The sequence below is a fragment of the Zosterops lateralis genome, assembly GCF_965231275.1.
Source record: "Zosterops lateralis genome assembly, chromosome: 22".
Taxonomy (NCBI): domain Eukaryota; kingdom Metazoa; phylum Chordata; class Aves; order Passeriformes; family Zosteropidae; genus Zosterops; species Zosterops lateralis.
Genome location: NC_139782.1, coordinates 7623562 through 7649586, shown reverse-complemented (window position 1 = coordinate 7649586; position 26025 = coordinate 7623562). Strand labels below are relative to the sequence as shown.

The 26025-nt window shown below is 46.7% G+C and overlaps 1 protein-coding gene across 2 annotated transcripts; it reads left to right on the top strand.

The window, feature by feature from the left end:
* The first annotated feature begins 845 nt into the window (after nucleotides 1–845).
* CTNNBIP1 (catenin beta interacting protein 1) lies at nucleotides 846–23396 on the top strand. 2 transcript variants are annotated; one of them, XM_083876606.1, is made up of 5 exons: nucleotides 846–958; nucleotides 11794–11883; nucleotides 14678–14799; nucleotides 15245–15335; nucleotides 21820–23396. In XM_083876606.1, exons 3-5 carry the CDS (start codon nucleotides 14704–14706, stop codon nucleotides 21876–21878), a joined length of 246 nt encoding a protein of 81 aa, XP_083732732.1. In that variant the 5' UTR covers nucleotides 846–958; nucleotides 11794–11883; nucleotides 14678–14703; the 3' UTR covers nucleotides 21879–23396. The 2 variants fall into 2 exon arrangements, with proteins under 2 accessions (XP_083732732.1, XP_083732733.1); XM_083876607.1 differs by lacking the exon at nucleotides 846–958 and adding an exon at nucleotides 8211–8304.
* The last annotated feature ends 2629 nt before the right edge of the window (nucleotides 23397–26025 follow it).

Below are 26025 nucleotides of genomic sequence, written 5' to 3'. Positions count from 1 at the left end.
CAGAGCAGGGCAGGGGACAGCAGGGACAGGGAGAGCAGGACAGGACAGCACAGGTAGGGGCAGCAGGGACAGGGAAGAGGGACAGCAGGGACAGGGATAGCACGGGCAGGGACAGGGGACAGCAGGGGCAGGGGCAGCACAGGCAGGCAGGGACAGGGAGAGCACGGGCAGGGACGGCAGGGGCAGCAGGGACAGGGGCAGGGACAGCAGGGACAGCACTGGCAGGGGGAGCAGGGAGAGTAGGGCAGGGACAGCAGGGGCAGCACAGACAGGGACAGCAGGGCAGGAAGAGCATGGGCAGGGGACAGCAGGGGCAGCAGGAGCAGGGACAGACAGTGGCAGGGGACAGAGCAGGACAGGGACAGCAGGGCAAGGCATAGCAGGGACAGGGACAGCAGGGACAGCACGGGCAGCACAAGCAGGGACAGAGCAGAACCGGGACAGAGCAGGGCAGAGACAGAGCAGGGAAGGGACAGAGCAGGGACGGGACAGCGGGCAGGGGACAGCAGGGGCAGGGACAGCAGGGCAGGGACAGAGCAGGACAGGGACAGCAGGGCAGGGGCAGGGACAGCCGGGCCGGCCCGCTGGGCCCCTCCGGAGATGACTATCAGCTCAGACCTTTCCCCCCCGTCCCCCGGCCAGGCTCGGCTCCGGGCCCGGCCAGCGCTGCCCCGGGCGCGCCCCTTCCCCTTCCCCTTCCCTTCCCCTTCCCGGGCCTGCCCCGGTGCCGTCCCCGCCCCTTCCTCCCGGCCGCTCTCGGGGCTGCCCGCGGCGCCGCCGCTGCCCTGGGCGCCGGGACGCGGCGGGTCCCTCCCCCGGAGCCGCCCAGGCACCTCCCTCGGGCGGCCGCGGTGACTCACGGCGGAGGAGGAGGAGGAGGAGGCTCGGCTCGCTCCTCTCTCGCCGCTCTCGCCGCCGCCGGAGCCGCCGGAGCGCCGGGGCCGCGGGCCCCGCACAGGTGAGCGCTTTGTGCGCGGCCGGGAACAAAGGGCTGCTGCTCCTCCTCCTCCTCCTCCTCCTCCTCCTCCTCCTCCTCCTCCTCCTCCGGCCGGGCCTCCCCGCTCCCCTGCCGGCCCCGCCAGGCCCCGGCCCCGCCGCAGCTACCGGGGCTGCCTTTTCTTTGGCGTTTTCCGCCCTCGCCCCGCCGTGTGTCCCCAGGTGTGTCCCCAGGTGTGTCCCCAGGTGTGTCCCCAGGTGTGGCAGGTGGGGCCGGTCCCGGGGGATGGAGCTGCCCAAGGAGCGCTGGATGGAGCCGGGAGGGGCGGCAGGTGCCGGTCCGTGTGCCCGCGATGCTCCTCTGCATCCCGGCCCTGCCTGCCAAAAACGCCTCTGGGACCCTGCTGGGGAAGGGCTTCCCTCGGGGGGAACTCACCTGCGCTAAAAATCGTGTTTTGGAGGCTCCCAGGCAGCGCTCGGTAACTTTGAGCTGACACGGGCGGTGTTTGTTGGCACAGGTTAGTTTTTTACCTGTTGGGAGGATGTGTGAGAGAGGGACAGCATCACCCCCGGGTCAGGATGCTCAGGGACGGGATCCTGGGCTCTGCTCGGCCTCCAGATGTGCCTCCTCAGGGCGGGTTTGCCTTTCAGACTCGGCTTTGCTTTCTCTGCAAGGAGAGGATATTCTGCTCTGTTGTATATCATCTTTTATTTGCCCGTTCCTCACCCTGGCGTGTCGGACAGGATCAGCTTTGATGCTCCGGGAGATGAGCCTGAGACATTCTGCAGATGGGAGGGTTTAAAAAAAAAGAAACAAAACACCAAACTCCAGCTTGCTTTGGAGGCGAGTTAGGTGTGCTGGTTCACTCTCCTGGTCTGAGCTGGCTCCAGCATGTTTAGACAGTATTTAAGAGCATATTTTTAAATACATTTACAAAATCCTGCTATATTTATTGCTTTTGGCTGCTGGACTTGCAGGCTTTCGATTTCTTTTGGCCTTGGTTATTTTTGGAGTTTGTGTGTGATGTGAAATAGCCTGCTGAAGGAGAACCTCTATGTAGATGGTGAAAAAATGAGGCTAAACCTGTACTTCAGTGGGGTTTATCTTGGAAGTGCAGCTATTCAAGGTGAGGAAGGATACAGAAAGCTGCCTATAACTCCTTTTAAAAATCCAGGCTGGTTTTCTTACTAAGCTACAAGCTCCTTTTGCCTTGGCAAAGAGATTCATCTGGAAAATGGTGAGGGGTGCACTTCAGATCCATTTCTGTTGCTTCACTTTGCCCTCAGCTGGAAAAGCATCACCAGTTATTGTGTCTTTGGCATCTTGGGAACAGCTGAATTATCCCTCAGTATGATTTGGAGTTGCTGGGGATTTGGGTGCTGTCTAAGCTGATGTGGTGCACAGAAATAATAAATGTGTGTAGGACTGAACAAATGCAGGAGCAAAGCACATTTTGGAAAACTTAAATGGTGCTGGGCTGGACCCAAATCTGCTTTAAAGCAGTTTTCTCTTTTAGTTCATTGTGAGCCTTGCAACAAGTTGTGGAAAAGTTGCACAGGGCAGAAAAGGATTCTTTTTCTTTCACAGGGCTTTCAGGATTCTTCTTGACATCCAGGTGGGAGGACAGGGAAAGCCTCAGCAGGAAAAGCATCCCTTGGGCTGGCAGGAGGCACAGAGATAAATCAACCCCTGAGCCAGCTCAGAGCTGGGGCTGCCCTGGCAGGAGCTGTGTGGGCTCACAGGAGCCTCTGGTCCTGTCTGAGCAAAATTCCTTCATGGTCAGAAGTGTCACAGGGCAGAGCATCCTGAGGGATGTTTGGGAAAGCAAATTCTGAATCCCAGTTTGATGGGAAGGCTGTAGCTCTATCAGTTTGTGCTCCTTTCCATCCTTTCCCCCATCCAGGGTTTGACAGTGCTTCAAGAGGAGAGAGACATTTCCAAAACAGTTTGTGTTGTTTCCTAAACAAAACCAAAAGGAAACAAAACCTGGATTTTGTCATTACTAACAATGACTGTGATACATACCTGCTGCCAAAAAATCAAAAGTCATCCTGCAGTTGCATGCGGGCAAGCAGAGCTAACACCTAAATGTGCCTGATGTGGTTAAGCTGTTCAAGGTTGATGCTTTGCCTGGGGAAAAAGCTTGTCAGAAATAGATCTGTTTATATGTGTTTAATATAAGTTTTTTCCTCTCCAAAATGTTTGTCATCTGTAACCAACACAAACATTTATGTTTTTTACTAAGTATTTCAGTTCCTGAGTTGGTTGTTGACTACAAAGCACCCTCCTGAGCATCTGACCTAGTTTGAAGCATCAAACATCCACCCAAGTGCTGTGCACAGAGAGGCTCTTGGAGATGCTGGGAGAAACTTCCAGGAGAATTATTTTCCAAAAAGAAGGATTTAATATCAGAAATATTTCTATACATACACAGGCAAAGCTGTGTTTCTTTTTACTGCAGGCTGCCATCAGACTGGATTTCCAGCTGAAGTGCAGGAGGACAGAGGCAGCTGTTGCAGCTGCACCACCGTGGGGTCTGTAGTGCAGAAGTGATGGGGAAAACTGCAATCCTGTCAAATGTGCCAGATGTTTCTGTTCTGGGCTAAAGCTATTGCATGATACAAGTGTGGGGCTAGTCCCAGTTTTGGTGGTGGTGTGCACCAAAGATATAAATTATTGGAATAAAAACATTGTCTCCCATTTCACATCCAGCGCTGGTGATTTAATGGTCTTGCTTCTAAGTTGAAGGGAGAAAAGATCTGTAAATAGGTTTGAAATGTGCTGAAAACTTTTTGGCAAGTAACTTAACTTCATTTGGGGAAAAAAAACAAACAAACAACAAACCATATAGTTCAGTGTTATATCTCTGAGAGTGCAGGACTCTCACAGTTCTTTTTTCCCTTTGAGCAGCTGTGCCCTGTCCATTGGCATGAGAGTGCAGAGTGAGCAAAACCAGAGGTGAGGAGAAATCAAAGATCAGCAAAGTAACCAAAACCCATCAGTTATTACTGGAATAAGGGGAACACTCTCCTGACTCTCAGATTTATATTCAGCCTTAGTGTTGAGGTAGCATTATGTAACAAATGCTCAGAAAAAGTGAGGAAAGCTCATTCTTGTTTCTGCTCGCTGCTGGTGATCTGACAGAACGTTTCAGAGCTTCTGTATGGTTTAAATGTCACTCTGAATTCAGAAAGTGGAGTCATACTTCTTGCTTTTCAGTAATATGTCCAAGGTTTTACAAGTATCAAATCTGCCAAGCCCATTTCTGTTTTTAATAAATAATAGATAATAAATATTAAATAATTAATAATAAATTATAATAAAGAATTAATAATAACATATTAATGCTATTTAAAAATAAACAGCCTAAAATATATTTTAAAAAAACCCTAATAATTTCAACTACTTGCATTATTGGAATTCCTGTGACTGACTAAATGAGCTACTGATTGGGGAACAGAGATGGAGTCAGTAAATTTGTACAACCATTCCTCTTGTCTCAGGACATTCTGTTTTATTCCATGCAAATACACAGACCAAGAATTTATTTGATTTTTCAGCAAGTCCATTTTCTCTGTGTTATGAGGGCAGCTAAAAAATATGGAAACAACTTAAGTAGACAACTCTGTTTGTGACCATGACCAAGCTCAGAAACCTTCTGACTCAGTTTATCCTTCTGTGAAATTAGTTGACTACTGCACATGAAGGTGGAGATGTTTAATTAAAGTGTAATTGTTTTGCCTCTGAACTCATCCAGGTCCTGATTCAATGCACAGTGAAGTCAGTGAGGAGCTTTTAATTAATTTCCTTGAGCTTTAAATAAGTACACATGGACGTGCACCCTTAAAGGAAATGTGACCTAAATTTTTGCAGCAGAGTTTCTGTAAAGTAGGAATATAAATCCTGAAACAGCTCAAGGTAAAGGCTTTTTGTAGAACTGAGGAGGGGATGGTGCAGCTGCAGGGATCTCTGGTGCCTGTTGCCATGTTAATGCAATTTTAATGGCGTTTCCTGACTTTGAGTGTGTTGGATTTTGTGTGGAAAACTGGAAATTTCTTTGTGCCTTGGCAGCTTGCTCAGTTGGTCGGGGGAGGCAATATCAGACTTCAAGATAAACACAGTTAACTGAATGTTTATGCAAAACCAATCAGCAGTAACACTTACAATATAATTAACTTTAAGAGTTGATGCCAAATTGAGAAAAATAGGAGCATTCACATCTTCTTAGCTGCCTTTTTTCAGGAATGTCTGTAGATGCCAAATAATACTCGTTGGTTTGTGTGGAATTCGTGAAAGGTTTTGCTTAACTTCAGAGGTCAGAAACAGAAGTTTTATTGCTGCAATCTTGGTCAGCAGCTACAATGAGCTTGGTAAAATAAGCCTTTCCCAATTCACATCAAACTGCAACCATTCTCTTACCTGTCAAGGTTCTTGGGTCACTAACTTTTACAAAATACATTTTAATCTTTAAACAAAGCACTGTGTGTGAAATAGCACGTGTGAGGCACTGCAGTTTTGGCCCCTTGTTTTTCATTTATTCATTTCTTTGCTCTGTTTTAGCTGTAACTGCTGCCAGCTCCTTCCTTTTGTTGGGCAGCTGACCACGATGGAGATTATGGTTTGGGAGCTGCAGAAATCTGGCTGCATTTCCAGTCATTCTCTGCCCATTCTGCCTTAAATTGGTGGTGTTTGAGTGCAGTCCTACTCTTGGGGGCTTCCTGCAGTGGTTTTAACTTGTGTGAGAATCAGCCACTCTGGAGCATTGCTGGGGATGGTCCCTGGGCTGACTCCTCTTGCTACTATTGTTGTGTGTTGGAGTTAAATTAATCTAAATTAATATTTGTACATATGGTTGCCTTTAACAGATGTGTGTTCTGTCTTGCCTGTGATTCTTGCATTGTGCTCAGGGATGAATCAGTCCCAGGGCTGATGGGGACTGGGAGCCCTGCAGACCCTGGATTCTTTCCTGCAGACCCTGAGTGTCTGTCCAGGGCTGGGGTCTGACCTCAGGCAGCTTCATGTCACAGGCTCACCTCATTGAGGTAACACTCGGAATTGTGGCTGGGCAGGAAGGAAATTGCATCCATTTTCCTGAGAAATAGGAAGTCTCCTGAAGGCAAGATTTCCTTCCTTGCAGTCCCACTTGGCCAAAACGTAGGGAAAGCAAAATGTCCGTGGTAGAATTGGTGTGTCATTAGGAGTTTGGTTTAAACTGGTGGATGTTAAAAGTCCTCTCTTAAAACTGACAAGGACTTTTTTATTTCCTCCCTCTTCTCTCCATCAGACACCTTCCTAGCACAGTCTTGTTTGGTGACCTAAGAAGGGAACAAAAATCCTTTTCTTGTGCTTTTTGTTTCTGCTGAGTCCTTCAGAGAAGAGAGGAGCTGGCACACGTGGCATACTCTGCTGGGACCAGTTTGTGGAGCACTATCCTGGAAAAGTCTGTTGGGTTATTATTTTATGAAGGTCTTAGGAGTAAAGATCTCTTGCCCTATTATGCAGTGACACCTCTGAGCACTGAGGAGGCAGAGTTTGTGTTACCAAAGAGAGGATGGAGGCATGTTCCCATATTACACACATTAATTCTTAGTTCAACTCACAGCAGGAGCTATTAATAATAGATCTCTTTAAATGGTTTTGAAAATTAAACCTTGATTCAGAACTGAAACCTCTTCTTTGCTTTTTTTTGGTTATTCAGAGCATCCATGGGAAAAGCAGCACAGAAGTTTTGGGTTTGTTTTCCTAAAGAGGCAAGATAACTAGGTGGCATAAGAGCTGTGTTTGTCACATTTTACAGCAAATTTTATTGATGTAGGAGGCCAGAACACCTTGTTGTCCAATGGTTACACAATTTTGGTAGTAAAGAACTATTAATCTGAGAGTCTCTGGTCCCAGGAATGTACTTGAATACACTGTTGCAAAATACTAAAATGCTAAGTAGTCACCAACCTAATAACAGCTCACATTTTAATTGCTTTTTTAAAAGATCTAGTTAGCCATAATCTTTCTACTATAAAAGATTTATAGGCATTTGCAGTGTGAAATGTCTGTGACCTGGCAATAATGATGTTCAGGTGTTACTAAAAATTAGAGAGCAGCACAGTGAGGTGTAAGGGAGCTCTCACTAATACCTGGCTGTAGATGCTGTGTTGATGAATACCAGAGAAATGCCTATAAATATATATTTTTAATTTATATATAAAAATGTATATAAAAATATATATATTTATATATATAAATGTATATATAAATATATATATTTATATATATAAATGTATATATAAATATATATATAAATATATATAAATATATATATTTATATATATATATAAATATATATATAAATATGTGCTCACAGAGTGGAGAGAAAGCCTTCCTGTGCCACCCCTTGTGCTCTCTGCCATTCCAGGTTAAATCACCCAGCACTGTCTGCTCGGGCTGGGAGAATTTGGTCACCCCAGCACAGGGAGCTCAACTCCAGCCATGGCTCTTCTGGTCTTTTTTCTGGTTTTACTGTATGACTGTGAATTGAAATTCAATGTCATTGTTATTTTAACTGCTTGCAGACACTCGCTGGAATTTTTCCTGTTGTCAGTTGGGATTTTGCCTGTTCTGATGGAGGGTTTGTGCTCTGGGAGGGTCCCCGTGTTCCCTGTGCGTGTTTGGGGATTGGCCTTGGCTCAGGTTCTGAGCACAGAACAGACCTGGGGATTGTCATTGGTGTCAATAATTAATAGTCAAAAAGTGTCACACCTCACAGGAGTTCCATGGGCACAGATTTGTACAGTGCATGGCATGCAGCCATATAAAATGGGGTGGATACACTGGGAATCATTTGAGCTGATAATTTTTACCAATTATCAGTGCTCCCATTTTTTCACTCCTTTATGTTCCAAGTTAATATCAAGCTATGGAAATAGAGCTAATTTCTCAGAGACAAGAAAAGGCATCTCGAGTTTAGGTCTGGAAACTTCATTTTCTGTTTCTGAAATAAAATATTTACAGATAGATCCACACAAAGCTTTGCTGCACTGTTCTGTTTTAATGACGGATGCTGGACACTTTTTACAGCAGTGATTCTTCAGTGGGATACCTGCTAATTAAGTTGTTGCTATCTGTCATTAGTGATTAATTTCCTTCCTGAAAGATTTGCAGCTTTGTTTTAAATAGGAGAGGAGGTGCCTGAGCCTCCCATGGTTGGGAGGAGAGCAGCACTGTCCATCCAGCTCTTGGTGACCCTTGTGAGTAAAATATTGGAACATTCTGCTGGAATTGTCTCTTGGGCTGGGATGTGATTTGTGTATAAACTGCTGTTTATAAAGTGTTGTCACTTTATAAAGGATTTTTGACACGTTCATCTTTGAAGTGTGAGTACCTTTGTGAAATGAAAGGCTTTTTTTTTTCAGGTTTTGTTGCTGTTACTACATTTAATTTCAGAGTCTTCAAGTTGACTGGCGTGAACTACCTAAAACCCTGCGCTGCCTCTTTCAGCTGTGTGAGATTTGAGAGGTGTCTTCTCCTTGAGAGAATGGGGGGAAATCATCTGGTTTGTGTGTGCCTGAAGGTCAGGAGGCAAATCTTAATTTCATGAAAGCGGTGATTATGATAGTAGAATTTTTTAAAATTTATTTTTTAAGTCAGCTTGAGCATTGATGGAAGAACTGTTTTGGTATTTTGGGAAGCTCTATGGAATGAATTTCATTGCTACTTTTGAAGTCCCTTTTGAAGCTCTGAAAGGTGATCCAGCACTGGGGAGAAAAACCCCTGCTTGTGTTGATGAATGTTTCATGAATAAATGGCAGTGTGGGGGGCTGTTTCCTGGCCTCCTTCAAGAAGGAGGACTGTAGTGTTTCGTTAAAAATTTAAATCTAACATTTAAGAGCTGTGAACCTACCACGGGAGTTCCAGCAGTAAATTGACCTAAATCTGACACTGGGGTTCAGATTCTGAAGTCAGCTAAAAGGTAGCACTGAACATAGAAATGAAGACAAAAAAAAACCTGTATTAAATATTTCAGTTCTTACCGTTCACCTATAAATAGGTAGCTGTTATGAATTCTTCATTGTATCCCTCTGGAGATGGGAATTAATCCAGTCTCCAGCTGCCTGTGACTGAAGGTCATGAGTCAGAATGAATTAGAGGAAAATCTGTAGCAGAGGTTTTGCAGACTCTGGTTCCTGACTTCAGGTTTCAGGCTCCAGCTTGGAAGGTTTTCCGGGCTCTGACTGTTCTCTGAGAGATGTCATTTGAAAATTAACGAGGCTTAAATTAGGGGCAGCATCCCCTGGCACTTGGAATCTTCCCAGTATGAGCGTGTTGAGGCACTGAAGTGCTCGGTGGTGGAGCTGTGGAGGGGAATGGCTTAACCCTGGATAATGATAGCAGAGAGTCAAAGGGGCCCTTCCTGCTGCTCTGAACTGCACTTGTGCACAGCAAAGGGAACCTGCAGCGCTCGGGTTTATTCACCACAACTCCTTACCTGAGCTTTATAATCCTATCCCATTAATTGAGGGGTTTAAGTGCCTTGAACAGAGCCAGTCACATTCAACAAAAAATAATAAATTGTGCCTGAACTAACTCCTGTTGGGTTTCTTTTGGCTATAACTGGAAATGCTACAAGATATTAAAGAGGTAGTCAGCTGTGACAGGTTTTAAAGGACTTGCCAGATGGCTGCTCTAAGTACCCTAAATTATTAAGACTGAATATGTAAAATACTACATTTTCCAGCAGCTTATTGCCTTTTTATTTTCTTCCCCCTTGATTTAGGCTGTGCAGATTCCTCAGTTGCACTTTGTGTTTTCCCATACCAGTAAAATGTGGTTGTGAGGAATTTCAGCATTACAGAGGACTGTGGTGTTGGGGGGGAATATGAAATTTGAAGGAACAAAAAGCTCATGTTGCTTTCTCATTACATTAAATAAGCATGGCTTTAAAACTGAATGGGATGCTTAAGTAACATCCTTTATGCAAAATTTATAAAAATGCTTTTTTTTTTTTTTAGTGTGTCTCTTTTTCTGTTGAGATGTGAAATTTTGGTTTATTTAAAAAGATGACAGGAGGGGGGTCAGAAGAATTTGAGAGTTCTTAATTATGAACTGATCTGTGGCATTGTCCAGCAAAAAGTCCCTTCCAGGTTTTGAATTCACACCAGTGTAGGTGGAAGTGAAGGAAATAAAGTTACAAATCTGTAATTTTCAGTTGCTGTGTGTTGGAATCTTCTCCTGAAGGTGTTCAGTGAAAACAGTTCTTGCTTCAGCCTCTTGCTGAGGCCTGAGTTTCCTGAGCAGCTGTTTCCATCTGTTGGTAAAACAGACAAGTTAAACTGAGATTGAGTACAGATTTCTCCTGTCTACATTTTTTGAAGTGAAACCCCAGTAGCTGATGTTCTAAACCTAGTTAGGAAAAAAGAATAAAAGGGAAGGTTAACTGCAGTCAGAGTATTTTTTCATTATGTACTGTTGTGTCTGGGGTCAGTAATTGAAGAGAAAGCCACTGTGGTCTTTTAATTCATTTTTGAGAAGAAATATATTTTATTTTCATTAGAGACTTTTCAGAACAAGTGACCACGAGAAGAGGTGAGGAAGAATCCCTTAATGCTGGTTGGAAAATAGGAAGTACTTGGCTCTTGCATGACTTTGGTAATATCCTTGTGAAGTAGCCCAGGTGTTTTTAGGTGTAGAATTCCTACACCTCCTTATCCCAAAGCCAAGCCTGGTTTTCTCTGGTCTCTGCCTCCCTGCAGCCTCAGTCCAGGGGAAGGTGCTGCTGGTGCCTGGTTTGCCCAGGCCAGGCTTGCCCAGCCCTCCCAGCCCAGGAGAGGGAGGAAGGGACAGGTGGGGATGTCAGACGTTCCTGGCTCTGCCCACTCCGCGTGTCGGGCCTTGCTGAGCTGCAGGAATTCCTGGGATCCTCACCCAGCCCAGGGCAGGCAGTGCTGGGCTGCGGGGCAGCTTTCCCATCTGTTCTGGCTGACCTCCTCTGCTGCTGGGGAAAGGGAGGGAGTGTTTTCAGACTCAGATTTATTGCTCTGGCAAAGCCGGGCTGGCGGTGTTGGCTGTAATGTGGAGATCTTTGCTGTTTATTATTCTGTCATGTGAATCATCTTAAAAATAAATGAGAACTAAATTTCATTGCCTGTGCCTGGCAAACAAGGGAGAATTAGGTGACCCAATTATGTCCATTTGCAGTGTGTTGGATGCAGCAGGACAAGCTTGAAGCATTTAGTCTTTTGACACAGTTTAGTGAAGAATGCAACAATTTCTGACTAACCCTGCAGCTTTGGAAATGCACAGGTCAGTCTTTGTGAGAAAGGAAGGGAAAACTGGCACTGGGGAGCAGATCCACCTTTGGCTGCCAGAGGTAAGCACAGGCAGCCCAGACTTTCCTGTTGGCTCTGCACATCTGCCTCACCCTCACCTGGAGAGACCAGTTCCAGATCTGATAGAACACTGCATTCTCTATGGCTTCCCCAGCCTTTGGCCTCTCTTCCTGCAGTTCCAGCCATCCAGGACATGATTCCCAGAAATTCAGCTGAGATCCCACTGCCAGGATGGGTCAGTTGGGTTTTATGCTGAAAGCTTCCTAAAGAATGCAAGGCTTGAATGCAATTCATTCTCAAATGATGGGGAATGTCATTGGCATGGTCAGGGTGGAAATCTTGCAGCTGAAGAACAGCTTGATTTTACAAAAGTTTAAACATAAAAAGGTTTAACAGCTCCAGACAAGTGTGCAGTTTTATGGATTTTACCTAGACCGTGTTCTAAAGCAGACTGGGAGTGAAGGTCTGTTGAGTTAAGGATCTTCCTGGGGCTCAGCTGAGTATGTTCTGTAATTCTTTGCTCATTTGTTTTCACAGGGCAGTTCCCTGATACATTTTTCCCAGCTCCAATCCCTGCTCAGGACTGAACACGTGGATTATCTGATCTCCTGTGGTTTCCAGAATCAGGTATGTTGGCACTGAGATCTCCTGGCTGGGGATGGGGCACTGGCCACTCATCCATGTGCCAGGAGGATTTGTGGGAGCAGGGAAAGGCTGATTAATGAGCATTTCATAATGTGCAGCATATTAATGCAGCTTTCTGGAGGGAACAAAGTTGATAAGTACTTTGATAAGGTTTTTCAGTCCTTCATTTGCAAATGTGGATCGTGCTGTCTTCTGGGCATGGACCAGCTTCGTACGTGGGTTTGGAAATTTTCTCATGTAGCATATGCTGGGTAATGTTGTCATCCTGAACTGTGTCTTCTGAAAGCTTTATGTAACAGGCAAACAGAGATATCTCCACGTTTCCCATGCTGGGGTCTCAGAGCTGTTTTAAAACCTTTGTCTTTCCACTGTGATTCCATCAAGGAGGAGGATCTGTGGTGGCAGGGTGATGGTGTGGGGTGGGGAGAGCTGAGTGCTGCTGCTCTCAGAGCCTGGTTTTACCTCTCTAGACATATTTTTGGAACCATATTGAGTGGTTTTTTTCCCCCATGCTGCCTACTAATTGTGTGAAGCATTCACTGAATGGGCAGGCTTTAGGATTTTTGTCCTTCCTGTTAAATAGGCGCCTTCATGACAAACCCACCTTGGCTGAAGGTTACTTTAGGAGAACCAGACTTAGATGGGGATTCCCATCACCCCTCTTTGAAGTTTGAAAATTAATAAACAACTAGAAGACAGTTATGGTAGAAAACAATGAATAGTATCCAAACCAGGCTGTGTAATATCTGATGGGCAGAGGAATGCTGAGGTGGGGTCTTCCTCATTGGTGTGGGGGCAGCTGTGGCATTTTCTTGGTTCTTGTGGATGGTGCCACCTATTGATATCCCATCCCTTTTGTTTCACTGTTAGACAAAAGATGTCTTAACTACTTTTCAGCTTTTTTTCCTGTGATTTTTCTTTTCTGAGTTGATTGATTACTAGCAGCTTCCCTTTCCAAGCACAATGTTTTTTGAGAAGTATTTGTAATAACCAGTCCCAACCTTTCAGACTGACTGGGTTTCTTGATCAATGTTTATTATTTTATCAGTCTCTGCATCTATCTGACTTAATGTCTCTTGCTCACTGTCTTATTTTGTTCATTGCCTGACTGTTGGCACAGCTTGTTAGCCCTTAGTAAATTACACTGTGGAGTATATGCCTCGTAGCATAATCCAATTTACTTACTGGAGTTGACACTACAGAAAATTATGGGATTGTTTAATTCCCCCTTCGGAGAGCAGTTTGCTGGTTGTACAAAAGCCCCAACAATCATCACCTTGCACATGGACAGGCTGCAGGTTTTCCATCTACAGCAAAATCAGCTTCATGCAGCTCTTCCCACTGCAACATGTTCAGGGAGGGCTGGTGATGGATCTTTCTCACTTTTTACTGCTGTTATCTCCGTGCTCAGTAATGTGGGTGGCAAAGCCTGTCCCAGCAGCTGCTGCTGAAGTTTGCATTACTTCTGACTCACTCAGGAGGGCCTATGTGTAATTTTAAACGGTTTCCACACCCAGATTACTTTCCCTTAAAAGTAATAATGAAAATGAAATGAGGAGAGAGGTTGGTAATGACTGCAGGAAAACATTACTGGGAAAACTGTGTTTGAAGCTGCTGGGATACAGCCTTGCCTGTGCCAGCCTCGTGTGGTGTGTTCCCTCCATTACTGAGGGTCAGAAAATCACATTTATGGGTTGGTGCAGGACCAGACCCAGTTCTGGGAGTGAAAAGTGATTGGGGACCTGTTTTGGAGCCACTTCTCTGAGGTGCCAGGGCCTCAGAGGGAAGAATTCCTTCCCAGTATCCAAACTAACCCCACTGTCCATGGGGGTGAGGCCACTCCCCTGTGCTGTCACTGCAGCTCCTGTGGACAGTCTCTCCCCATCTTTCTCCAGGGGTTACATTTCTGCTCCTCTCAGCACTGGTAAAGGGTTGGGTCACTTTGTGGCGCTGCTGGAATAGTGTTATTTGAAGCCCCATTATTTTTTACATTTCAAGTTAAGGTTTTTACTATTGTCGACTTAATAAACGTGGCTCAAGATGGTTTCTGAGAGCAGCTGAAGAGAATGCCTGGATGTTTCTTTTTGTTGTCGTGGTAAACACCCTGTTGTGGAACTTCAATAATTACCAGATACTCATATAATAATGTATAATCATGCTGTGTGCTATAGAATTTGGATATCACAGTCTGTTTATTCCATAACATAATTATTTTTATTAAAGTAAGATGTAAAAGCTCAGCTTTTAAATGATACTTTTCCCTGCTCCTGTTAGCTCTGCTTTCTCTCCAAAACCATTCCATAAATTTTAATAACTTTTACAGTAACGCAGTGGCCTTTTTATATGATATATAAAGGAAAAAAAGAACAAGAGGAGGAAGACTTAAGAGTTTAGATCTCACACAGCTTTTGTTTAGCCATTGCAGGCTTGATGGCTTTGCATTCTGCATCCTGTTTTCATTCTGCCTGAGCTTATTTATGGAAAAAAACCCCAAACCACGGGCTCTTCTGTCAGGGTGATTCTTTCATCTGGTTCTTCGAATTCCTTTTCCACTCCTGCAGTAATGTAACCACAGATAATGAGCTGTGGAGATGTGAACATGAGTCTGTGAGTGGTTCAGTTACTTATGCAAGGCCCAGTTCAGCTGCTCACATTTTTAAGGGTTTCTCTAAAGAAGGATGTGATTCTTTAATCTCCCAGGATATTCAGTGATCTGCCCACTGATGAAAAACAGGTATTTTGGAAATGAAACTTTTTCCTGGTTTTGTGTCTCCAGGACATCCAGGAGCTGGCAGGAGGGGAATGAACCGAGAGGGCGTCCCCGGAAAGAGTCCGGAGGAGATGTACATCCAGCAGAAAGTCAGAGTGCTGCTCATGCTCAGGAAGATGGGATCAAACGTAAGATGCACTTCACAGCCCATCTTTTGTGGGTTTTCAGGCAACTTTGGACTATCTGGGGTAGTGCTTGTTGAGATGGGCAGGTGATGGTCTGGCTTTAATGCTGAATTGTCTCAGCCATCCTGGATTGAACAGTTAAACACAATTTTTGCTTAAATATTATCAGGCTTGTGATGCCTGGAACTACCATACACAGATAAATGATTTCAAGTTTTTCATAATTGGGAAAAGAGCCAAATGAAGCAGCAGTTTGGAGGTGACACTGAACCTGCCCACGAGTTCATGATGTCCCATTTCACTGCTGGTCGAGCTGCACAAATCAGGGCTGGTGCAGGTGGTGGAAGAGCAGAGAGAGGCTGCTGTGGTGCCTCTCCCTGGGAGCTGGTGCCTGCAGCGTGTTGGTTCTGGGTTTGCTGGAGCTGAGGTGTCCCGTGTGTGCCCACAGCTGACGGCCAGCGAGGAGGAGTTCCTGCGCACGTACGCCGGGGTGGTGAACAGCCAGCTGAGCCAGCTGCCCCAGCACTCCATCGACCAGGGTGAGTGTCCCTGTGCTCCCAGTGCCCTCCCAGTGCCCCTCCTGTGCCCTCCAGTGCTCCTTGTGCCCCCCCTGTGCCCTTCCAACAGCCAGCTGAGCCAGCTGCCCCAGCACTCCATCGACCAGGGTGAGTGTCCCAGTGCCCTCTGTGACCTCCCAGTGCCCCTCCTGTGCCCCCCAGTGCTCCCTGTGCCCTTCCAACAGCCAGCTGAGCCAGCTGCCCCAGCACTCCATCGACCAGGGTGAGTGTCCCTGTGCCCTCTGTGACCTCCCAGTGCCCCTCCTGTGCCCCCCAGTGCTCCCAGTGCCCCCCCTGTGCTCTCAGTGTCCTCTTAACAGCCAGCTGCCCCAGCACTCCATAGACTAGGCTCAGTGCCTTCCCAGTGCCCTCCCTGTGCCCCCTCTGTGCCCTGGACCTCTTTCCCCACCTTTATCCTCCTGTCCTTCCAGAGCATTGTGCCACCTGCTGAAACCCATCCTGCACTCCAGGATGTGCTGGTTCTGTTAATTCTTTGGTCTTGGTAAATAATTGTGTGAAGCTGCTCTGAGTCCACCAATCTTTTCTGCACCTGAATGTTTCTTGCTGGATTCCTCTCCCTCCCCTGCACAGCCCTCAGTGCCAGATCACGTTCATGGAGTGCAGTTTGGTGTTGAAGGAACAGAGTCATGCCAGAAAGAGCTGAGCAGAAGTTTGGTGTAGATCTGAGACATCTAGAAATCCATTACAAACACAACCTGCACAAACTTGCTGCTGTGCTCATTCCTTGCAATAGCTGGGGGCTGATGGAGGTGGATATGCTTGAAGAATTCTGAGCCAAAATACACAACTTTTCTGCCAGTCTAAAGTGAGAATTTTCCTGTTTCTTGTCAAAGACTGAGGGAGACACATTCAGTTAAGAGAGACTTAGTTGCAGTTGGCATTTTTCAGCATTCTCCTTAAAAGGTACGTTTTTCACAGTGAAATCTGTGCTGAATTACCTGCACTTTGGCAAAGAAAAGGTGATAAAATCAGAAGTCCATCCAGGGGACACAGATACTTCCTCCAGTGCTGCTGAAGCTGTAGTGTGCTCTACAAACAGAAGCAACTATAATTTATTGCTCTGCAGGTTTCTAACAGTCAGTGATGCTAATGCTCCTTGCTGCTGCTGCCTGTGCCCTCTGCTGTGTCCTGAGGCAGGAAGGGCTGAGTGTGAAATTCCTGGGAGGTGGGAATTCCATGACTTGGGTGTGGGATGTGCCCCCCCAGGGAGATCCCATCTCCACTAGATGGCATTGCCTTGTGCTGGAAACCCCTGCAGTCCACACACTCACTGTTCTCTTGCTCCAAGATTGCTTAAAGGAATTGTCTTCCCTACTTTTCTGTTTTCATTGAATTTCCACGGGAGGATTTTTTTTTTCCTTTATGCAGCTTGTCTCGCACAACAACAAAAAGAGGTGTTATTGAGGGAGTAACTTACACCAAGCCTGCACTTCAGTGGATTTCACAGTCTTTTGTTCCACAGTAGGACAGGTTGCTCTCAGCCTGACTTGTCCCTGATGTATCTTTAGAGCCACTTTCCTCCAGCAGGCACAAAAGACACAAAGTTAACTTCACACCCCCGTTTTGTTCCAGCAAACAGAATGACATTGTTGGCCTGAGCACACTGAGAACTGTGTGATGGACCTGCAGGTTTCTGTGTGTCCCTTAAAGTGCTGCACTCTGGCTCCAGTTCCAGGAAGGCTGTTTGAGTTTGTTGGGGCTTTCTTGACAAGAGTGAAGAGGGTGGGTGGTGTAGAATTCTGTAGGTTATTACAGTCTCTATTGCATTTTTTATGTATTTCTTTTCTGTGTGTCCATGATCTGTCCTCTGAAGCTGGTGAGCTCAGCAGTTACCCGGGCAGGACTGCTGAGACCCTCCCTATCTCTGCTGTGATTCCTGGTCAGGGTCTGTGATTCCTGCCCTGGGTGTGTGATTCCTGCCCTGCCCAGGGTCTGTGATTCCTGCCCTGGGTGTGTGATTCCTGCCCTGCCCAGGGTCTGTGATTCCTGCCCAGGGTCTGTGATTCCTGCCCTGGGTCTGTGATTCCTGCCCTGGGTGTGTGATTCCTGCCCTGGGTCTGTGATTCCTGCCCTGCCCAGGGTCTGTGATTCCTGCCCTGGGTGTGTGATTCCTGCCCTGCCCAGGGTCTGTGATTCCTGCCCTGGGTCTGTGATTCCTGCCCTGGGTGTGTGATTCCTGCCCAGGGTCTGTGATTCCTGCCCTGGGTGTGTGATTCCTGCCCTGCCCAGGGTCTGTGATTCCTGCCCTGGGTGTGTGATTCCTGCCCTGGGTCTGTGATTCCTGCCCTGGGTCTGTGATTCCTGCCCTGGGTCTGTGATTCCTGCCCTGCCCAGGGTCTGTGATTCCTGCCCTGGGTCTGTGATTCCTGCCCTGGGTGTGTGATTCCTGCCCTGCCCAGGGTCTGTGATTCCTGCCCTGGGTCTGTGATTCCTGCCCTGGGTCTGTGATTCCTGCCCTGCCCAGGGTCTGTGATTCCTGCTCCAGGGTCTGTGATTCCTGCCCTGGGTCTGTGATTCCTGCCCTGCCCAGGGTCTGTGATTCCTGCTCCAGGGTCTGTGATTCCTGCCCTGGGTCTGTGATTCCTGCCCTGCCCAGGGTCTGTGATTCCTGCTCCAGGGTCTGTGATTCCTGCCCTGCCCGGGGTCAGTGATTCCTGCCCTGGGTCTGTGATTCCTGCTCCAGGGTCTGTGATTCCTGCCCTGCCCGGGGTCAGTGATTCCTGCCCTGGGTCTGTGATTCCTGCCCAGGATTTCTGATTTCTGGTCAGATTTGTGGCTCCTGTGTGAGCCCCTTGGTTTGACCACAGGGAGTCACTGCAGCCTCTGTGTGCACTGGCTCAGGATGTCACAGTGCACTCAGGGAAGGAGTTTTTACTGTCCCTGCTGAATTCAGGCTTGTGCCAGAACCCCTCCATGAGCCACTGTTAATACCAGTACCTCTGACATTTAAAGTTCCTCCGTGAGCCTCTGTTTTGTTGTCTAAGGATCCAAGAAGGGAAGTTAATTTGGATTAAGAAGCATCTTAGACTATCTTTGTAATTTTTAATCAAGCCTGAAGGCAAAGAGTCCCCTTCAGTTTATGCTTATTTTTATTGGAAGAGGAGATGTGATAACTGAGTCTAATATTAATGTCATGCTCACATTTTTTTATAACCATTTTATTTTTCAGTCATTGTTAACACCTATATGAAAGTGCAAAATCCAGGGTGTTTTTCTTTACTCTGGGAGCTCTTTAGCTGACATCTGTGGAGTGTTTGTTGTTTGTTTTTATAGCTCCAAGAATAGCTGAGGAACCCTGAGGCATCTCAGTTCAGGCAGTGTGTGTGTGCTGGAGAGGGGATGTAATCCTGAGCTGTTTTGGGGTGTTCACACTTTGGTCTTGCCTGCATTGCAGCAAGAGCCAAGGCAGCTCACACTTGATGAAATGCAGGTTTCTCACAGATTTTTGAGTACAAACAAAATGCCTGTGAGGGTGTTGTGTGCACAGAAGCATCTCCTGCAGCAGCCCCCTGTTCCCCAGCTCCTGGCACTGGCAGAGGCTGGGCTGGCTCTGGGCTGGCTGCAGGCTCTGCTCTGGCAGCTCTGGAAATGGAAGCAGCGCAGGGAGGAAGCACGAGATGGGAATTGTGCTGAGACCTTGGTGATTGCAGCTCTGCTGTTCCTATAGCAACAGGAGTGTGCTGCTGGCTCTGGAGGAAGCTGGTCCCGTGGGGAGGGCAAGGCTGGGCTGCAGCATGGGCCAGGCTGGGTGAGATTGTTCTCTGGGGCACCAGAACCAGCCCAGGCTGCTCTGCCCTGCCAGGGCACCTCTGTGCCCCTCACCTGGCAGGTGGTGATGGAGAGCAGGGATCCAGCTCTGCTCAGTGCAGTTCTGTTTTGTTTTGTTGAACACAAGGCTTGTTTTAATGTGCTGCTGCTCTCAGCAGTGCGTGGTGTATTTTTAGAATGCCAGACTAGGATGGTAATACTGGGGATTTCAGGGAAGAGTTAATGTTTAGAAGGTTGTTTCTGGAAGGTGGTTGGAGAAATGTATGCATGCAAAGATCTTGTGTGAAGTGAAGAATTTCTTTTTTTCAAATTTGGCAGCCTTTAGAAATTCCCAACAGGCTGAACCTTCTGATCTCTAAATGCTTTTGGGGTTTAATTAATTCTGCAGGTGACTACAAGCAAATCAGGTGTACACATCTATTTATCATTCAAAGAGCACTTGGAAGCTGCAGCTGTTAGAGGTGTCAGCATCTTCTCTTGTGCTAAGGTGGTGTTGTTTTAATCCATCCTGTGCCCTGCTGAGCTCCTGTCTCTGTGGCCAGGTCCTGGCAGCTCTGGCCCCCTGGGGAAGGTTTCTGCCATGGGGCTGAGCTGGGGAGCAGCTGGGGACACTGAGCCCAGGGCACGTTGCAGCCTCCCCTGCCCTGCAGTGAAGGCATTTGACCTTCAGCTCATCTTGGCTTGCTGAGACTGAAGAACAAGTGGTGTAAAAGAACTCTAAATTCAGCAATTCAAACAACTGCAGTTGGAACATAATCTCAGCGGGATTTTTTTGGAAGTCAGTGGGGTAAGATTGTCACTATTCTAAGATAGAATAAGCCCACCTGTTAATCATTGTTAATTTCCTGGAAGAATGAGGGTGAGAAAGAGTAAGGCAGGAGCAGTGAGAGAAATATGTGAATGTCTAAAGGTTTGTGGCAGTGAATGCTTTGCTCATAAAAGATGGGGAATATTTCACTGGGTATGTTGTGAGTCTCTGTTTCAGGGTAGAAATGTGTGCCCAGAAGAGGGACAGCTGAGGAGAGAGCAGCTGTGTCTATAGAGCAGGTCAGGTAAAAGTGTGCCTTTGTCATTGTTCCATACATTAATTGCTGGAAGTGCAGAGCTCAGGGAAGGATGTGTTCAAAGCAGATGTGCTTCACCATCCCATTGTCTCAGGCACAGGCTCTTGGCCACGTGCAGCTGAACTTTATAACCTGTGCTCTGCTTTTTACATTATTTTACTTGATGAGTGAGAAAACATCCGTTGTGGGAGCCAAGTGGGCCTGCAGCAGCAGCTCTGTTCCCTGAGTCTCTGCTTTCCCTTGAGCACAGAGAGGGCCCAGCTCTGTTCCCTGGCAGAGTTTGTGTCTGTACATGGCACTGGAGAATTGCCCCATGAGCAGCCTCCTTAGCCTGGCTTCCTTGAGCTCTGGCTGCTTTGGGTTATAGGACAGGGCTGGAACAAAAGCTGCTTTTATGCTGAGAAATGTGCAGGACCTTTTTCTGGACAAATGTCCCCCAGGTTCTCTTGCTGGGGACACCTCCAGATGTGCCCTGGGTGGGCGTTGGGAGCTGGGGCAGGCAGGAGCTGTGGGGTTTATTTGGGGTGCAGGGAAACTTGTGAGAATTCTGTTCCCCTGCAGACACTGGAAAAGGGAGGCCCTGGGAGAACAATGAGCATCTGTTGAGGAATGCAGCTCATCCCTGTGCTGGGTGACTCTGGTTCTGCATTCCCAGGCTCCTCCAGCTGCTCCTGCACCTCCCAGGGATGTGAGGAGCCCCCAGTGCCAGAGGTGTGCTGGAGCTGCCTCTGCTCCTTCCTGCTGCAGCCTGGCCTTTCCCCCTGCAGCACTGAAGGCTTTGTCACAATCCTCACAGTGAAATCCTTGTTTTTCTTTAGGGGATGGGAGTTCTTGTGTGTTTTAAAATCAACAAGGCAGCTTGTTAATTCCGAGCTGGATCCTGGTGCTATATATCATTTATGTTTTGATCAAGGAAGAAACAGTTTGTGCAGGAGATGAAAGGGGAGATGACTGCAGGGCTTCTGAACGCTGGCAAGAGGGTGCATCAGAGCACTTTTTGATGTAGTTTTATATAAGATAAGGGGCCTACATAGAAAAAACAAACTACTACTGCTTGGTCCTTAATATTTCCTCCTTTGAGTACATATAACAAATAAATGGTGAAGTGTATAAAAGTAAGTGCAGTTGCATTTCATGAGCATTGATTTAGCTTTTAAGGAGATTGGCAAGGGGAATTTACAACCATTTTTGACCACTTCTCCTGCTACATTGCAACTGAAAAGCAGATTAGATAACTGAGAAGTGGAATTCATATAATAAGAACAGATGAGGTGGTTTTATTTTCCTCATTTACCTTGCATGCAGGTGTATAGGCAGAAGTTGCTTGGGGCACAGAACTGAGATTTGCTTCTTGATATGCTCCAGGTAAAAGACTGGAGGAATTTTACATGCTGATGCTCCATCTGGGTTGAATTTGAACTTTGCAAAGCCCTGGAAGAGAATTCTGTGGAGCTAAGCAGTTGCCTGCCTGGGACAGGCAGTGGTGGTGATTTTGGCATCCCTGGTTTGTCACTCGCTCTCCTGTTGGTTGTGTGGATGTGCAGGATGACACTCTGGGTGCTCTTTAAAGAGGTCATGATGGCACAGCTTTCCTCTCTCCATTGCTGTTGCAGGTGCTGAGGACGTTGTGATGGCATTTTCCAGATCAGAGACAGAAGACAGAAGACAGTAACTACAGGAACACCTGAACAACACCGAACTGGAGAGGACAGAGAGATTCCTGAAGATAGAGGAGGATGGCTGAGCATTAATGAGTTCCTCTGCCCACCCTAATTGTTCCTTGGTATTCCTTCTCCTTTGTAATGTTGTTTCCCTTTGCCCAACCCTCAGAATGCATCTCACAGCCATCTATTCCTGTCAGATTTTGCAACTCAGCTGGGCTGTGTTCATTAAGGACAAACCTGAAGGTGTGGTTTTGGTTGGCTCAAAGGGACAGGCTGTGGTTGGATAAAGGAAGGCAATTTTTCAAACTTGACCAATGGAAACCTTTTATCTCACATTTTATTTTACGTTTTAAACAAAGTCTCTTGACATCCTACTTCTAAAGAAGCTTTTCATGCTGTGGTGCTTATTTAGGTCAAACTTGTGAATTTGAAGAGGGTTTGATTTGGCTGCATAGAACTGGAAGCAACTTGTGATTTGGGTGACAATGCAAAAGCTTTCCCTTCAGTTGGCTTGCAGGTATTTTGCTGACTCCAACATTTTCCTTGCAGGAAGCTGATGTTTTGGTGCATTGGTTATTTCTTTATACTTACTGACTTGGGAGGGGAGGAAGACAAATGTGCTTTGCAATATTTATTACATCTACACACATATAAACGCTTGCTTTTTTGGGGGGAGGATTGTTTTGGTTTTTGATTGGCTTTGGAGTCACGGTTTGATTTCCTTTTGGCTGCAGTGTTTCTGATGCAATCAGTTTTTCCATACTCAGCTGCTCTCTGGCCTCGAGGCTCTTTTGGGAGCATGTGTCAAAGCAGATTTGGGTCAAGAAATCCACCTGGGCAGGCTGGAGGTGCCCAGCCCTGGTGGGCACAGGGGGCTGAGCCTGCCCAGGGCCTCTCTGGGCTCCCCTCAGAGGAGCTGCAGATTTGGGCAGGAATTGCCAGAGCGAGATCCAAGGCTGTGACATGAATTTGCCAAATTTGTATAGAGAATGTGTGAACTTGTTTAAAAGGCTACCAAGTTCCACTTTAACCCTTTGATTGCTGCACAAGACTAGCTCTCACATTAGGAACAATTAATGATCATTAACTTAGATCCAGCTAGCACTGGGCTTTAATAAACTGAAGTTTCTAGTCACTTGAAGAATTGTAGACGGTTTCCCTCCTTGCAGCTGTTTGGTGACAGGGAATCCCCTGGATCCTGGGATGTTCTTGAGGCACTGTTGAGGAGGCAGCAGTGCTGCTTGAGGCTGTCCCACACTGAGTGTACAGGTGACACTCTCAGGTTTACTCTCTGTAGCTGCAGGGCCTTAAAACACACACAGACCTTTAGAGGCTGCAGTGGAATTCCCCAGGTGCACTGACTGACTGTTCAGGAATCTGCACACAGGCTCCAGCACTGCTGCCTAAAACCCAGCACTTCATTTCCTCTCATGTGTGCAGGTGGTTTTTACAAAACTTCTGGATTTTGCTGTGGGTTGCACTGACTTCGAGATGTTTCAGATTCTATTAAAGCTGAACTCAATTTACCTGTTCCTGCTTCTTTTCCTATGGTTGTTAATTATTTACAGTAACAATTCTAGAATCTAACTGTGAGAACTTGACCATTTTCATGGCCAGAAATTCTGCTGCCAGGATGCTGTTGTGGTCACAGAATGGGGGAAAAGCTGGAGAGAAACCATGAACTGTCTGCACAAGGAAGAAATTATCTTGAGCAAATGAATGCTGTGTAATGAGAGCAACTGTACATCTATTTATGAAAACGCTCCTTTTGTTTCAGTTGCAGCTTTGTGAAGTTCTGTGTGAAAGCAAATCTTTTACCCCTTTTTGTTGGGGCCAGATAAGAAATTTCTTTATTAAAATAAAGCAGGAATGAGCCCAAAGGATTCTCTAGATTTTGACTTGGCTGCCTGAGAAGCACTTTAGAGTGATTTTGGTGCAGAGGGGGGCAGCCCTTGCAGTGTTAACCAGGGGTCTGTGAGACTGGGGGTGGAGGAAGGGGCTGCCCCAGGGCCAACATTCCCCCTCCCTGGCCACCCAGGGCACTCCTCAGCAGCTGAAGCTTTTCAAGAAGAAAAGTGAACTGTTTGTGTGGTTTAATCTTTTCACTAAAAATGTAACTGTTTGGGAGGGGGGGGGAATACAGTTTTTAATTGCTACTCTTGTTTCATATTGATTTATTACACTGCACTGCTACCAAATGAAAAACACTTGGCTTCACCTTTGAGAAAGACCCAGGACATCAGCATGGTGGACTTGTTTAGTGTTTGTACAATTTCTCCAGCTTTGCTGTTGTGCTTCTGCCTTCTCAAGTAAACCATTCCTAATAAAACCAGGAAATCAAATGTTTTAGAGGCCAGAGTTGAGCACAGATCTGATTTGAAATATGTTTGTAACTAGAAGAGGCTTTGTAGCCCAATTATCAACCATACAGTGCTTAAGGCATTCAGAAAGGGAGTGTAAAAGCTTTAGAGGCACCTTCCAAGAAAAGCACATTCTCTTTGGGTGGTCTTTTGGGGAGAAAGGTTCCTTTAGAGATTCTAAATGTGCTGTTGTACTCTTGCTGCCAAGCTGCTCATCTCCCTCTCATCACACACTGTGTTTTGCAGAGCTTGAGGAGAAGACTCAGAGCTGAATCCCACCCTTCCTCTCTCCCCAGGTGGGCAGCAGGTGCTGCAGTTGTTGGAAGCTCATTGTGTCTGAGCATGGCCTGTTGTAAATGAAAATGGGGCTCCACCATTCACATAGGCCTTGGGTTTGATTCTCCCAGGTCCTAAAATAAACCCTGGAGTAACAGAACGTGTGAGCTGGAGGCACAGCAACACTTTGGAAGGAGATGCTGCCTGAAAGAAGCTTGGATCACTAATTAAATTTAAAAAGCTCGAGATTTTTTTTGTTCCTATTCCTGCCTAAGGTAAGCAGTTAATAGAATAACTCCATGGCCTGTGTGAGAGTTTCTAATGCTTGACCATTAAATCTGTTTCAGTTCCACAGAGTCTGTTTCCTAATTCACCAGTAGCCTAAATAGTTCTGTTAAAGGCTGAAGATTTAATGGCCCAGCACCAGTGAGTGAGTGGTGGACAAACTTTTCTTGCAGCCTCAGGCGATCAGTGATTTGCATCCTGCACAGTCTGTTCCCTGTGTGTGTGAATTCTGGAGCAGTCAGGAAATGGTGACTGGATTGCTGTGGAGCTTCTTCCAGACCTGCCTTAGACTCACTGTATTTCCAGACACTTTGCACTGCAGTTTCCCTTAAACCTCCTTGTTGCTGATGTTTTTCAGAGTTTTACAAATATCAAAGTGCTGTATAACAGGGAGGACCATTGTTGTAACTTACCAAGGCAGGAGCTTGGATCTGTTCCCTGCCAGACTGAGGTAGGTTCCCCTCCAAAGACAGAAATCACCTACTGCCTTCTGAGCTCTCCTTTCATTTGCTCTGCAGCTGATTTGCCCTAAGCAGGATTCCTGCTGTATGTTGTAAACAACCTGGATTGGTTTCCTTTGTAGCCTGAAGAACTTCAATTTGGGGATTGTTTATTTTGGACAAGAGAAAAAAAAAATTTTTTGAAGCTTTATAATCTAGCCTGCTCACAACCTGCCTCGTGTATCAGCATGAAATGGTTCTGTGCACAGAGCCTTTTGCTGCCTTGACATTTTCCAGGTTGACTCTCCTCGGTACTAAATGCTGCTCTGTGACCAGAGGCATGTGAAGCTCAGAAAATAAAATTACAGCCCTTGTTCTACAGTTGTAATAGTGGCTCCAACCCAGCTGTGGGCTGATGCCTCTGCACTTTAGTTTTTCACCATCCACAGCTCCTGCTGCTCTCCTCTGATGCAGCTACAAGTGCAGCAATCCCCAGAGGGGCAGGAGGGATCCTGTCCCATGAAATGGAGTGCAGGGAGTTCCTCACCAAGGAGGGACACAGGAGGGACACACTGCTGCCTGTGAGCTGTAATCCACGTTCAGCTTTGCCCGTGACCTGCTAATCGGGGGGCACAGTGTAAATTGCCTTGGACGTGATTGGAATGGACAGGGGGAGCTGAGCATTTGCCTCCAGCCCTTTGTCCTGTGGCTGAGAGCCTGGAGCAGGCACATCCCTGTGTCCCTGCCCTGCCCTACCTGCCTGAGGGGCTGCTGCTGCCTGGGCACAGGGCACA